The 15418-nt window shown below is 36.2% G+C and overlaps 1 protein-coding gene across 1 annotated transcript in view; it reads left to right on the top strand.

Moving 5' to 3' along the window:
* SPINK5 (serine peptidase inhibitor, Kazal type 5) overlaps positions 1–15418 on the top strand; it is a 117977-nt gene that overhangs the window by 67985 nt on the left and 34574 nt on the right. The window contains exons 18-23 of the mRNA XM_006874516.1: positions 2866–2953; positions 4454–4581; positions 5588–5651; positions 9206–9333; positions 11154–11265; positions 13982–14109. Coding sequence (XP_006874578.1) covers positions 2866–2953; positions 4454–4581; positions 5588–5651; positions 9206–9333; positions 11154–11265; positions 13982–14109 — 648 coding nt within the window. The remainder of the gene's footprint in view (positions 1–2865; positions 2954–4453; positions 4582–5587; positions 5652–9205; positions 9334–11153; positions 11266–13981; positions 14110–15418) is intronic.

Genomic DNA, 15418 nt, shown 5'->3' with positions numbered 1-15418 from the left:
GGCTGGTGAGTTTGAACAGCTGACCTTGTGGTTCAAACCAACCTTGCAGTCCTACAGCACCACAAGAGGACTGCAAAGAATGGTTGTGAATGGATGGAAACACTGCCTTCATAAGTGTATAGACTTAGAAGAGGAACATGTTGCAAAACAATAATAGCTTCACATACTGATATTTTTTGCTTAATAAAGATTTCTATGAAATTATAGCAATACTTGTTGACTTACCCTTTTATTTTTGTAGAGAAAGATAGAGTGAATATCAAAGAAAGAAAGAGACTGATTTATTTTAAGGAGTTGGTTCATGCAATTATGCTAATTAGAAAATTCAAAATCCATAGGGCAGGTCAGTATGCTAGAAATTATGCAGGATGTATATGTTAGAGTCCTGAGGCAGAATTCCTTCAGGAAACCTCATCTTTTACCTTTTAAATGATTTTTTAAGATCCACTCATCTTATAAGGCACTCTGGTAGCACAGTGGTTATGAGTTGGGCTGCTAACCTCAAGATCAGCAGTTCGAAACTACCAATCATTCCACAGGAGAAAGTTGATGCTTTCTGCTCCCGTAAAGATTTACAGCCTCAGAAACCCTATACAAGGTCACTCACTATGAGTCGGAACCAACTCCACAGCACACTACCACCACTCACCTTATGGAGGATAATTTTTTTTTTTCTAAAATCCTATTAATATAAGTGTTAAGTAAATCAAAATACATTCATAGCAATATGTGGTGCTGTTGGTAGTGCGCCATCAGTTCAGACTTATAGCGACCCTGTAATAGGGTTTCTGAGGCTGTAAATGTTTACAGGAGCAGAAAGTCTCATTTTCTTACTGCTGAGCTACTGGTGGTTGTGAACTGTTGACCTTACAGTAAGCAACCCAATGGGTAACCCCCTATGCTACCAGGGCTCCTATAGCAATAAGTAGTGTTTGACACATAAAATTGACCATCACATGGGTTAAGGAAGAGCCATCTGTATAGAAGTCTGTGGTGCCAATATGTAAAGGGTGTTAAAATAACCTGACTAGAATAGAATATAGAGGTTTGGGCTGGTCCTTTCAAGGATATTACTGTATATTGTTGGTTCCAACTCATCATGCCCCTGTATAGGGTTTCCAAGTAGCAGCTGGTGACTTTGACCGCATTTCAAACTGATCTTGCAGTCCAGTGCATTATCCCACAGTGCCACATCAGGATTCTATTACTGTCTATGTTATTGTTGTTGTTGTTGTTAAGTATCGTGGAGTCAGTTCCAACTGATAGTGACCCTGTACAGGGTTTCTGAGGCTGTAAATCTTTACAGGAGCAGAAAGCCTCATCTTTCTCCCATGGAATGGCTGGTAGTTTTGAACTGCCTACCTTTAGGTTAGCAGCCCAATTCATAGCCACTACACTAGCAGAGCAACTTGTTACTGTTACATATAAATGAGATAAATTCTTAATAAGTTGCTAAAGTGTGGAAAATGAAACCCCTAAAAGACAGGCTTATGTAATAGTTATTTACTGAAGTGTCTTCTCTTTAATCCAAATCCTGGGTCTTCTATGCTTTCATTTTTCTGAGTAGTCTTTGTAACTCTGGGCTCAAATTCAGTTACGTGGGGCAGCACAGTAGAAGTTAATGATTATCATGTCAGGTTCTCCTCCGTTTTAGTCTTTGACTAGCCACCTTCCAAGCATCATCTTAAAATTAATGTTGAACAAATATTTAATTAATATCGGGCTAATGGGTGCAGAGTTATCAGTTGCTCCTTAGTATTCATATGCCTGGATCCAAACTGAAGTATACTCATAATTTCTCAGAAAAAAAGAGCTTGTTGACAGTAGGACTGTAGGATATATTGTGGCCAGAGGTTTTTCTCATCTAACTGATTTGGTGGCATTATTGAAATTACTAGAAGCTTCGATGGTATAGTGGTTAAGTGCTCAGCTGTTAACCACAGGTTTTTAGTTTGAACTCACCAGGTGCTCTGTGGAAGAAACACAGCAGTCTGCTTCTGTAGGATTCATAGCTTTGGAAAGCCTATGGAGCAATGCTACTGTGTCTTATAGGGCTGCCTCACTATAAGTAGAAATTCAACTGAACTATAATGGTTTTTTGATTTTACTGAAATTGCTAGAAAATATATTCCAAGAATTTTTTCTGCTCTGATATTCAACATGGCAAGAATGCCAGAATCTTAGACTCCTGATCAACCTTAAAAAATTAGCTACTGAACCATCCTGAAGTTGTATCATTATGGTATTCTCAAACCTAAATTTTGACTTGAACTTAAATTTCATAAAATTAATATTCAGTTTTTAATATTCATGTTTTTACTAAGCATGATCATATTGTGAATACAGGCTGATAGTATTATCCTTTACTGTCATCGTTAATATGGCAGATGCATAGATAGGAAAAGCTCTACTATTAAAGTAAACCAAGATAATTGTGGCATCTTTTAGACCACTTACCTACAGAAAACACATCATCTGAGGATTGCATTCAAAAAGAAAGAAAGAAGGGAAGGAATGCAGGCAGATAGAAAGAAAGAGAGAGAGAGAGAGAAGGAAAAAGAGAGAGAGAGAAAGAGAGAAAGAGACAAAGAAAGAAAGAAAGAAAGAAAGAAAGGAAAAGAAAGAAAAAGGAAAGAAAATGCACACTAGTTTTATTTTTTAGAAAAGATAGGGGTTAGAGGGTTGTGAATTAGTGACCAAACTGATAGACCCTCTTGGACTGAATAATTTGTACTGAAGACTGAGCCTTGATATGTCTGAAATATGTTTGTTTGGATATATGCAATGAAGATCCTCATTCCTTTTTAAAGCATATTTGAAAGACAATGGGGTTATGTATTCAGCTTGTATCTTTTTCTATTGCAGCAAAATTGAAGAAGATGAGAAAAATAATAATGGCAAGGAAGAAAAGGAAAAAGTTGAGGCTGAAAAAGTTAAAAGAGAAGCAATAGAGGTAGTTGTTTCTGAATGGCAAAACCTATAAACGTTCAATGATCTTTTCTCTATGCAAGACTCCTTCCTACTCCCTCCTCCCCACCCCAGATTCCTTACTTAGTGACTTTGATACTGAAAACAAGTGTTTGGATCACAATACATACTATGGCCTCTTCCTGCGTATTCAGTTTATTAACTACAAATCTGATTTAGTTGCTTAGGCATTAGATATAGTTTGATGTAATTCACTGACCATATGAATTATATCATTCCAAGAAAGAAGTGCATACAGATTGTCATCGTGTCTGAATGTAAACCCATAGAGGGCACTGTGCAGATTTTCTCTATATTTTGTTGTATTGTTGTTGTTAAGTGCCATCAAATTGATTCTGACCCATAGTGACCCTTACAGAGTTTCCAAAGAGTGGATGGTGAATTTGAACCACCAACCTCACAATTCAAACCAACCTTGCAGTCAAGTGCATTAACCCACTAGTCCCAATCAAATCCCAACTGTGTAAAATTTTTGAAAAGTTACGTACGAACATATTTGAACCCTTGGTTCTCATTCTGTAAAATCTCACATGATGATGGTGATAAGATGAAAGCTATAGATTATTTAGTTGCTATTACAAGTCAGATGTTATAAACATTTTAATAAATAATCCTTGTAAAAATCATTCAAGGTATGTTTTATTATCTGTATTCTATAGATGAGTACTCAGGGGTTCAGAAAACATGCTTGAAGCATGCATAATTAGCAATTTGACAGATAACAATTGGACCACAAGTTCTGACTTCAAAACCTATGATGCATTTGTCTTCTGCTCCCACTGCACCTTGGAATATTTCTGCAGGTGGTGTCTTAGGTCTTCATTAGTCTTTTCCTTCATCCTTTTCTAAATTGGAAAATTTCACTTCTTATTGACTTCTCTACTCTTGTTTTTGCTTCTTACAGTCTATTTTCAAATATGATGCTAAAGTAATCATTTAAAAACATAAGGAAAGTCTTATCTCACTCAGATTAAGAACCAAGGTCATTTTGGTGGTTTGTAGTGCCTCACATAACCTAAACTTTGTGAACATTCAAACCTTATTTTCTATTATTCTACCCATTACCACCCTGTGCTTGCTTTGCTATACTGACCACTTTGCACTTTGTTGTGTCTTGAACATGCCAAACGTTCCATTCATAGCTACCCATAATGTTAAAAACCAGGAATCTAGACTGACTGTTAGGGTTGACATATTAGCTCCATCTGCTACCAGTAAGGTCAGACAATAATTTTTTTTTTTTTTTTGGCTTCTGAGTTTCTTCATTTATAAAATAATTACAAATATTAGGTCTACTATTTGTTGATGGTCCAAGGAACTCATCCCTATGTAAAAGTACAATGCCTCATATGTGGATGTTGAGGACTGCAATGTGTACTCAGTGCATGCATTATATTTTGGGGCATTATTTTATAATTACATATATTTAGCTATCTGGTTATTGAACACTTCTTTCATTTGGCAGGAACTATGCAGTGAATACCGCAACTTAGTAAGGAACGGTCGGCTCACATGTACTAGAGAGAATGATCCCATCGAGGGTGCTGATGGGAAAATCCATGGCAATACTTGCTCCATGTGTGAGGCCTTTTTGTAAGTAGTGCTTCAGTCATTGTAATTACTGAGAATAGGAGAAGGCAAGCATGGGATGGGCAAGGGAATGATATTGAAGGTTTTCTCCAGGAGGTAGATCATGAAGGCTGACTTATATTGAGTTCAGAGGAGTCACTATTATAAACCACATAAAATATTTCACTTAGTATTCTTAGTATTCAGAAAGGGACTTGGATCAGCATCAAAGGAGGACCAATTGCTAAGGCAAAAGTCTCCCAGAATTAATGGCATAAAAGTACCAGGACTTTTATCCTCTTCATATATAGATCATTGTCATGGATAATCCAAACATTGTGTGCTAACAGTTGGAAATTGATTAACAACTAGACATGTTTGTCAATATTTGTAAATACCAGTTCTTTTTCTGAGGATAAGAACTAAAGCAAACAAACAACAACAACAAAAACCCAGACAATTCTGTCTAGTCAGTTCTGACTCATGATGATCCCATATGTTACAGAGGAGTACTGGGTCCCTTAGGTGCCATAGAATAAGAACTGGACTGTGAACCACAAAATTGACAGTTTGAGTCCATCAGCCACTATGCAGGAGAAAGATGAGGCTTTCTGCTCCCACAAAAATGTACAAACTGGAAGGCATACAACAGTAACAATAGTGATGAAAGGAAATTTCCAGTCCTCTCATTCTTGGTGCTGTTGTATAGTTCTACCTACCAACCTGTCAGGTAATAGCCAAGAGCAAACTGCACCACTCAGGGACCTGTAAATAAGAATAATGCTTGGTATTTTTATAGTAGTGAAATTGTATTTACTGTTCTGCTATGGTATATTTATCTTAATCTTAAAGTAACATAAAAAAAAAAAAGAAGTAGAATAGTATGAATGGGGTGTGTTTATCCTTCTACACCAAAACTAAATTGGTAGAGGTATAGAAGCAATGGAATGTTTCTATTTTGATATATTTTCTCTTTATAATAATATATCAGGTGCTAGGAATAATTATCCTTTCCCCCCCTCTCTTGTAGTCAGCAAGAAGCAAAAGAAAAAGAAGTTAATTTCAGAGCAAAAGTTAAAAGAGCAGCTGAAAAGGTAGTTGTCCTGGATTATTGATACATAAATAAAAGGATGAGTTTTGCAGTTTCTGTGTAAAAATAACTCATGGAATTACTGGTGGCCCTTCGAACCTACCCAGCGACTCCATGGGAGAAAGTCTTGGCGATCTGCTTCCGTAAAGATTTTGACCAAGAAAACCCCCTATGGAGCTGTTCTGTTCTGTCACATGGAGTCAGTATAAGTCAAAATCAACTTGATGAAATCTAATAACAGCAGCTCTGAAGAAACTAAGGGTTTATTTAGGTTAGGGGTTGACAAACTTTTTAAAATTTCAATTAATAAATATTTAGGCTTTGAGGCCAAACTGTCTCTAGTACAACTGCTCATCCTCCTGTTGTAACTCTATAACAACCATCTATAATATGCAAATGAATGAGTGTGGCTTTGTTCCAATAAAACTTTATTTATAAAAGAAAACACATGATGGGCTGGATTTTTCCCAAAGACTGTTTGTAGTTTGCTGAATCCTGATCAAATCCTTCTCCTATTTTAAAACTGAGAAGATAAAAAGTCCAGAAAACATTGGGAACACAGAACCCAACTATTCATAATTCAAAGTTCTTATAACTGAAATATGAACAAATAGAACACAAACCGATGCTTCCTGACATCAAACCTAGCACTCTTCCTAGTACATTACATATGTGATTTTTATTTACCACATTTGCTTAAACCATGTGCATGTTCCTTACTTTATATTTGCTATTCTTTTGGTGCCAGCACTTGGGTGAAAAATAAAGAAAATAACTATCACTAAATAGCATTTTCTTGGGTTCAAAAATATTAACTCCAGGTAGATTATTTCAAGTTTGTAGTAATTTCCTTTCCTCATCAAATACTTTTGATATTAAAAATGGTCTTTAAAGAAATATCACATTCCATGTAGTTGTATTTTACACAATTGTACATCTGAATTAAAAATGAGTAGTTCATATGAAAGGAGCCCTGATTACCAGTGCTAACCACAGGTCAGCATTTTGAGTCTACCAGATGCTCCTTGGGAGAAAGGTGTTTTCTATTCCTGTAAAGATTTATAGCCTCAGAAACCCTATGCAGGGTTGCTATAAGTTGGAACCAACTTCATGGCAGACCACCACCACCACCATAGTTCATACAAAAAAACATTAAAAAGTATATCAAGTCAAAATTCTTTAGTAAGGGACAATTTCTAATTTCACATTAATTAATATTGATAAACTCTTCTTACTTCTTTTGATAAATATGATCAGGGAGAGGGGTTCTGGCAGTCAATCTTGAAGTAAAGCCAGCATAAAAACTCACTCTGTAGTTTACATTGAATATCAGCTTGAACTAGTGGATTCTGAAAAAAAAAAAAAAAATCAGTCATTTTTACTACCAATAATAAATTCTATGATCCTAAGTAAATTACTTATTCTTGATCAATTCATCATAAAACATTAATTTATAATCCTGGAAATCCTATATAGGTCATTGTGAGTTGGAATCAACTGAATAGCAGTGGGGTTTTCTTTGTTGTTTTTGTTTTTTAAGTAGATGTTAGTTATGGTACTAAACTACATACCTACGTTATCCCACTTTAATATCACAAAAATTCAGGACGTATATTGAATAATTGGAGTTCTGGTGTTGTACTGCGGGTTAATGTGCTGGACTGCAAAGTCAGTTTGAACCACAAGGTCGATGGTTCATTTCTGTAGCCATTCTTAGGAAACCCTATACAGGGTTACTATGGGTCATAACTGATTCAGTAGTACTTAACAACAATAAACTTGAATACTTAATGTATTTTGGTCGTTATTATTTTGTTGTTGTTATGTGCCATTGAGTCAATTCCAACTAATAACAACCCTACATAGAATTTCCCTGGCTGTACCTTTTTGAGGGAGCAGAAAGCCCCATCTTTCTCTCATGAAGCAGCTGGTGGACTGGAGCTGCTGACTTTATGGTTCTAAACTACCATGTTCCCATTATTATGATTTTACTCATGTGAAATAGATTCTAAATTCTTTAGGAAAGGAGAAGAATTCAGAATGAGAAATATCATAAAAATCATGTCATGTAGAGAATGATTAAAGTATCTGGAGGTATTAAATCTTGGGAGATAATATAGAAGAAAGATAAGGAAAATATCTGTAAATAAGACTTCCAAATGAAAGAAGAAAATATCTTCTGTTTCCCTGAAGAAAGCAAAATACTTCAGTTTTATTTGCTATCTGAAGGAGCATAATCTTCACATATTTTTTATGACAATTTATAAAAGTAAGCCCTTTGAGTTGGAATCCTATGTTATTATTGCTGTTAGGTGTCATCAAGTAGGTTGTGACTCAATACAACCCTGTGTAAGCACTAAACTTTGTCCAATTGTGGGCTACACTCAAAGTCATTGTTATTGATGCCATTGTTGCAGCCACTGTACCAATTCATTTCACTGAGGATTTTCCTCATTTTTTTAACTGGCCCTCTGCTTCACCAAGCATGAAGTCCTTTCCAAGGACTGGTCCATACTGATAAATGTCCAAAGTATGTGAGATAAAGTCTTAACTTCATCACTGCTAAGGAGCGTTCTGTTTGTACTTCTTCTAAGACATATTTGCTTGTTCTGGGAATTCATGGTATTTTCAGTATACTTCTCCCACGCCACAACTCAAATGCATCAATTCTTCTTCAGTCTTCCTTGTTTATTGTTCAGCTTTCATATGTGTATGAGGCTATTAAAGAGCATGGTTTGTGTCAGGTGGTCTTCAGCCCTCAAATAACTCCTAAAGGAATATAACTATTTTACAATATTTCCTAAAAGTAAGACTATGATAAAACAGTTACTGTCAAGTTGATTTCAACCCATGGCCAACCCATGTAAGCCAAAGTAAAACTGTGCTCCATAGGGTTTCCAATGGTTGGCTTTGAAGTTTATCACCAGACTTTTCTTCTGAGACACCTCTGGACACCTTGAATCTCCAACATTTCAGTTAGCAGGGAAGCACGTTAACTACGTCTTTCAAGGACTCTAGCACTACAACTAATTTATGAAACTATATATATATATGTATGTATTTATTTTGGAGAGAACTGTGTGTGAAAGAAATGAATTCCATCATAACATAACTTCTTGTCAGGCATGATGTAAAGGGTGTTAAGAGGTAGCATGGATAGTTGGACCAAAGGAACTTAGAGATTCTATTTAAGCCTGAGGTTTCTGATTCTCTGATGTGTGAAGTGATTTTTTTTAATGATTACATTGAAATAGAGATGAATAATAAAAGCCAAGTATGAGCTGTGGGCCCACCCTCAGAGAATCCAGTTTATTAAGAGACTCTTACTTGTGTATGAATCCAGACTTTGTATTTTAGGGCTAATTCTCAAGGGAAAGAAACACAAAACTTTTTAAGTTATTTATATTTAGTAGTAATTGGATGATACAAATACCAGGAAAAACAATTTTTTTCCCACTTCCAGCCCTCTTCATCCCCTTTATTTCTAGTTCTTAGTAGAAATCCAACAATAGACTTCCAGGAAAATATTCAAACACTTGACTTTTCTTCTTCTTTCAGGATACATGCAGTGAATTTCGGACTCTTTCACAAAATAAAATGCTTTTCTGCACACGAGAAAATGATCCTGTTCGTGGTCCAGATGGCAAGACCCATGGCAACAAATGTGCCATGTGTAAGGCAGTCTTGTGAGTGCACAAATGAAGCTCCCACTGTGGTTGGCAGAGTTAGGGAGGCTTGGTAGATAATATATACTTCCTTACATATAAAAGAAACAAATAATAATTTGTAAGGAATTGTTTAGACAAACCCAGCTTTTAAAAGGTCAAGGTTCACAGTTTAGAAATAGATAGCATCTAATTAGAGTCCTGGTGTGGCACTGTGGGCTAGTGTGTCAGACTGCAAAGTCATTTGAACTGCAAAGTTGGTGGCTCAAGCTCACCAGATTCTCTTTGGAAACCCTATCCAGGGTCGCTATGGGTCAGAATCGACTCGATGGCACTTAACAACAACAAATAGTTCATTACATTCTCTATTAGTTCTGGGATCAAGACTAACAATGGATCACAACATCTTCTTGGATAATTTTAAGACCTTTGCTGTCAAATGGAGCTCTTCTTTGGTGTATTTTGGAATTCCCATCCAGAAAAAAACTCTTTTATTGTCGATCTAACTTGTCTGTCTAAAGTTGTGAGTGTCTCACTCTATTAAGAGAGTGAAATTTTGGGAGGACACCATGAATATATGTAAGGCATCCAACAGTCTTTTTGCTGAACATCTCAAATGTACAAACTGCGTAATAATTATACAATGATGAATGAAAACAGACACTCTTTTCTGAGAGCATAACATCTATTGGAGATTAGACATGCACAGAAGCTAATAAAATACAGTGGACAGATTGCTAAATGAAAAATGATATATCTGGTAGCGTAGTGATTATGAGTTGGGCTGCTAACCTTAAGGCCAGCAGTTCAAAACTACCAGACACTCCATGGGAGAAAGATGAAGCTTTCTGCTCCCATAAGATTTACAGCCTTGGAAACCCTGTACAGCATCACTGTGAGTTGGAACTGACTCCGTGGCACACCACCACCATAATACTCTAGAGAAGGAATAGTTAATAGAAAGTTTTGTGGTGTAATAAATTGGATCTTCGAATTTGGAAAGGATGAGATAGGACAAGGAAGTATGAGTGGAGAAGGGATGAACATTAGTGAAAGATATAAAAATGAAGAAAACAGCATCCATATATGATAAAATGCAAGCCACTGTGCCTAGTTAGAACTCTCCAGCATTACCAGTATTGAATTCCAGGCCAAGGATACAGAAGTAAGTTACATAGGCATTGGGAAGCTGGCAGTTTTTTTTTCCAGGTTGGGGAACAAGTAGCACAAATGTCATTCTTTCAGGAGCATTCACATGTCAGTAGTAAAAAGGGGAAAAAAAGGATGAAGGGACTATATTTCAGAATGCTACTTCTGCTGTGGTGGTTTACATTAATTCAGTGAAAAATATCTGAATCAAGGGAAACAAGGAAGTTGGATATAAGAGGTGAATAAAGATGGAAGGCATTGTGGAGCTGAAGGACCAGAAACAGATATGACTCCAAAGTATTATTCTTTGAAAGATAGAGAATCCAGGAGGAAAAATTATTTTGACAGAGAAGATAATTATTTTTGGATTTATTAGATACAAAATACTTGTGAGAAATTCAGCTAGTGATGTCCAGTGAACATCTATGAAATATTAATTAACTGCTCACTTTGTATTAGACATCATTATGCATACACTAATATTCACCTTCTGTAAAAAAAACTCTTCCATGCAAAGAACTTCACATAATCCATCTTTTTATTTCAGAGAAGAGAGTCTGCAACATAATAGATATTCACTATAGTCTGGAGAATTCTGGAAAGTCCAATTTGGTCATACAACAAGAAATTCATTGAAATGCACCCCACTCTCTCTAATCTATTATTATCTATCCCCATTTCCTAATTTCCAGCCAGAAAGAAGATGAAGAAAGAAAGAAGAAAGAAGAGGAAGAGCAGAGAATTACCTCAGAACACAATTCCAACGGTGGGGGTGGTGATGGTGGTGAAGGTGGGAAAACTCAGGTGAGAACAACCTCTTTGTGCACAATCAGAGAGGGCTCAATTCATTGGCAATGGAACAATGATATGGCCTGGTGTGGTGCTGTAAGATAAGCACTGGACTGCTATCCTTAAGGTCTGAAGTTCAAATTAAAAACCCTAGTAGGGTCACGATGAGTTGGAACTGACATAAGGGCAGTTAACAACAATAATGACAAAGGTGAATTTATTTAGTGCTCAGGTTAAAAGAACAGGAGTTTCTCCATTAATGCTGTAGATATGATCTATAGATAATTCCCAACTATCTGTCTATCTGGAGTCTTGGTGTGGCACTGTGGGTTAATGTGCTGGACTGCACGGTTGGTCTGAACCCTAAGGTTCAAACTCATCAGCTGCTCCTAGGAAAACCTATAGAGGGTCACTATGAGTCAGAACCAACTTGACAGTACTTAACAACTATCTATCTACCATCGATCTATCTATCTATCTATCTATCTATCTATCTATCTATCTATCTATCTATCTATCTACCTACCTACCTACCTACCTACCTACCTACCTACCTATATCTATATATATTATATTATTTCTGATGACCATGCTGTCACAAGTCAGTTCTGACATAAATCGAAAAACTCAGGTTTAAAATTTTTTTTTCATTATTATTGTCTTTTATTTATCTTTATATATCTGATCTCTATTAGTCTTTGGGGATTGGAAATGTTACATCTGAGAATAATAATATTAGAAAATTATGTGCTGTAACATGTAATATATATGTACTATACATTACATATATAACAATGTATATATATGTTACATATATGTACATATGCTATATATATATTACATATATACATTACATATATAACATACATGTAATGTATAGTACATATTACTAATAATGACAAGATGCAAAACAACAAACATGAAACCAAAAATAGACTGTGGTAAATTTGTGGTTCATCATAACCAAACATGGTAATTTTTAGACTCTCTGGTAGCATAGTGGTTACGAATCAGGATGCAACTGTCAAGGTCAGGAGTTCGAAACTACCAGCTGTTCCATGGGAGAAAGATGAGGCTTTCTGCTCCCATAAAGATTTACAACCTCAGAAATCCTGTACAGGGTTGCTATGAGTTGGAACTGACTCCACGGCACATAACCACCACCAACAGAGCTCACTTTATATTTTCTAAACCCGGAGATAGTTAATTATGTCATTACTTTATTCCAGTCCCATGATATCTCTTTATACTTTTCAATTATTCACATCAGTAATTAATTTCACCAGCTGTGGCTCTGTAGGATAATCACTGGACTGTAAACCACATGGTTAATGGTTTGAGTCCACCCGCCACTCCATGAGACAGAGATGAGGTTTTCTGCTCCTACAAAGATTAACAGCCTCGGAAATTCTATGCAGGGTTGCTATGAATCAGAATTTACTGGATGGCACTTAACAGCAATTACATCAATAATTGGTCTCACCAGCACCACATGCTCTTTATTTCTTTCATTATTCTCTTTTGTCTTGGACGAAGCCACGTTTGTGAAGTAGTTTTTCTATTGACCCAAGGAAGTATAAAATAGTGAAAAGAGCATAGACATTAGAGATAATTTAGTGCACAGCCCTTCCCTTAACACTTATGAGTTGTGAAGCCTTGAATAAATCACATCATCTCCCTGAACTCTTTTATCTAGCAGAAGTTAGCTCTGGTAGCATAGTGGTTACGAATCGGGCTTCAAACCTCAAGGTCAGCAGTTCGAAACTACCAGTTGTTCTGCGGGAGAAAGATGAGGCTTTCTGCACCCATAAAGATTTACAGACCCTGTACAGGGTCACTATTAGTCAGAACAGACTCCACAGCACACCACCATCACTCTTACTAGAGATAAAGCAAAATAATTTTGGAAAGTTCTTAGACTATTTCCTGAGACTCTTCAAGTGACAACATGACAATGTTTCCTGTAAGCTTAGTGCCTGGGTGTGTGAAAGCAACTGGATAGGTTTCTAACCAACTTACTTCTCTTTTCATGATCTTACATGTAAAGCTTGTCATTTTGCTTCCAGGTCTGACACATGCCCTATATAAATTCTGACCTTTTAATTTTTCTATCTCTCCTACTTTAGGGGACTGAGTTCTCACTCTCAAGGGCAACACCTCTTAAGATGTTTATCTATCTTCTGTATAATTCCTTCAAGCTTTCTTACTTAACACTTCCTTTGTATAACTTTGTACTTCCCCCAAAATTTCTCTTCTTTTTTATCTACACCATAGTCCAGGAATTTTTTTTTTTTTTGTAAATGGCCAAGTAGTAATATTTTAGTTTTTGTGGGCTCTATTGCATGTTATATCTCTGCCATTGTTATGAGAAAGCAGTTATAAGTATGATATAAGTTATAAGCGAGACTGTGTTTCAATAAAATGTTATATATATATATAAACTGTGAGATATAGTTTTCTGTCCCTTGTTCTATGTTTCTATATCTGAGTTAACTTTGTAATTTTGCTGTGTAGAACCTTAAAAGCAACATCAGTGGGCAGGACCCTGACCACTTATAATTAGAATACAAATTAGTCTAGCCTTTCTTTTTCTGTGGGTAGTAACCCTAGATGCTATTCATATTCCTGACAGAGGAAAGTAGATAAGATTTTCATTCAAATTATGAACAAACATAATAAGAAATAATCAGAATAAGTAATCCAGGAGGCTTGCTCTCATCTTCTGTTTCAGGACCAGTGTGCTGAGTATCGGGAAAAAATTAAAAAGGGAAAACTCAGCTGTACTCGGGAGAACGATCCTGTACGTGATGCTGATGGAAAATCATACAACAATAAGTGCACCATGTGTAAGGAAATACTGTAAGTACTGTTGTCCCTAGGTATGTCTAAAAGATAGTCACTTAATAAAGGCTCTCATTGTTTATGACTCCAAACGTAAGAATTAATTCTTTTGTTAATTCTAAACATTTATCAATTTCCCTTGAATTGCCTAGGAGTCAATGAACCCCTGCAAAGGCAGTTGATCAAGTGACTGATTAATGCACTATATTCCATCATAAGTCTGTGGCCTCTAATCATGGTAGATAATTGATCCTTAGAATACATTGTTAAGAGTCCTAGGAAGAATTTGTGATGGTCATTTTGAATAGTTGGTCAACACAGCTTAAAATAATTCTCTTTTGTTTTTATTTTTTCATATGTATGGGATATACTTATTCATATTCCCGGGTCTATTCATTTCTTCCCTCTTCTTTTTTTCTTCCCTTGATGAGTGGCAGTGAATTGGAGAGGCTTAAGAACCAGCACAGTGACTGTTGATTTGTTTTAATTAAGTTGTTGTTGTTGTTAAGTGCCGTCAAGTTGGTTCCGACCCATAGTGTTTTAATTCCATTTATAAATTGAGGGAGCTTTCCAGGTGACATTGAATGGTACTTGTGGTTCTAAAACTCAGTGCATGTATTACAATGACATTTAATAGAAATGTACATAATACTGTTGTCCCCAGCACTTTTATACACTTTCCCACATCCTTCTTCCCACAATGAAAGAAAAGAAGAAAAAAGAAAGAAAAGAAATAAGGAAGGAGAAAGAAAAGAAGAAGAAAGGAAGATAAAAATGAAATTGTGATAGTAAAGGATATATGAAAAAAATCTAATCCAAATGATGCCTTTCACAAATGATAAAAAAAAAACAAAAAACAATAACTGAGGGCTGGAATGAGTAATTGGTTTACCATTCCATTGCTGTTATTGTTAGGCGCCTTGAGTCAGTATCGACTCATAGCAACCCTATGCACAACAGATTGAAACACTACCAGGTCCTGGCCAAATCTCACAATTATTGTCACTCTTGAGCCCATTGATGCTACCACTTTGCCAATCCATCTCGCTGGGAGACTTCCTCTTTTTCTCTGACTCTTCACCTTACCAAACATGATACCCTTCTCCAACGACTGGTTCCTCCTGACAGTATGTGTGAAGTATGAGAGCCAAAGTTTGGTCATCCTGGCCTCCAAAGAGCACTCTGGCTGCACTTCTTCCAACACGAATCTGTTGGTTCTTTTGGCAGCCCATGGCACTTTCAATATTCTCCTCCAACACCATAGCCAAATGCATCAATTCTTCTACAGTCTTCTTTTTTCACTGTCCAGCTTTCACATGCATATGAG

The sequence above is a fragment of the Chrysochloris asiatica genome, unplaced genomic scaffold, assembly GCF_000296735.1.
Source record: "Chrysochloris asiatica unplaced genomic scaffold, ChrAsi1.0 scaffold00280, whole genome shotgun sequence".
NCBI lineage: Eukaryota > Metazoa > Chordata > Mammalia > Afrosoricida > Chrysochloridae > Chrysochloris > Chrysochloris asiatica.
The sequence above is the reverse complement of the archived record's forward strand: the minus strand, read 5'-3'. Positions and strand labels throughout refer to the sequence as shown.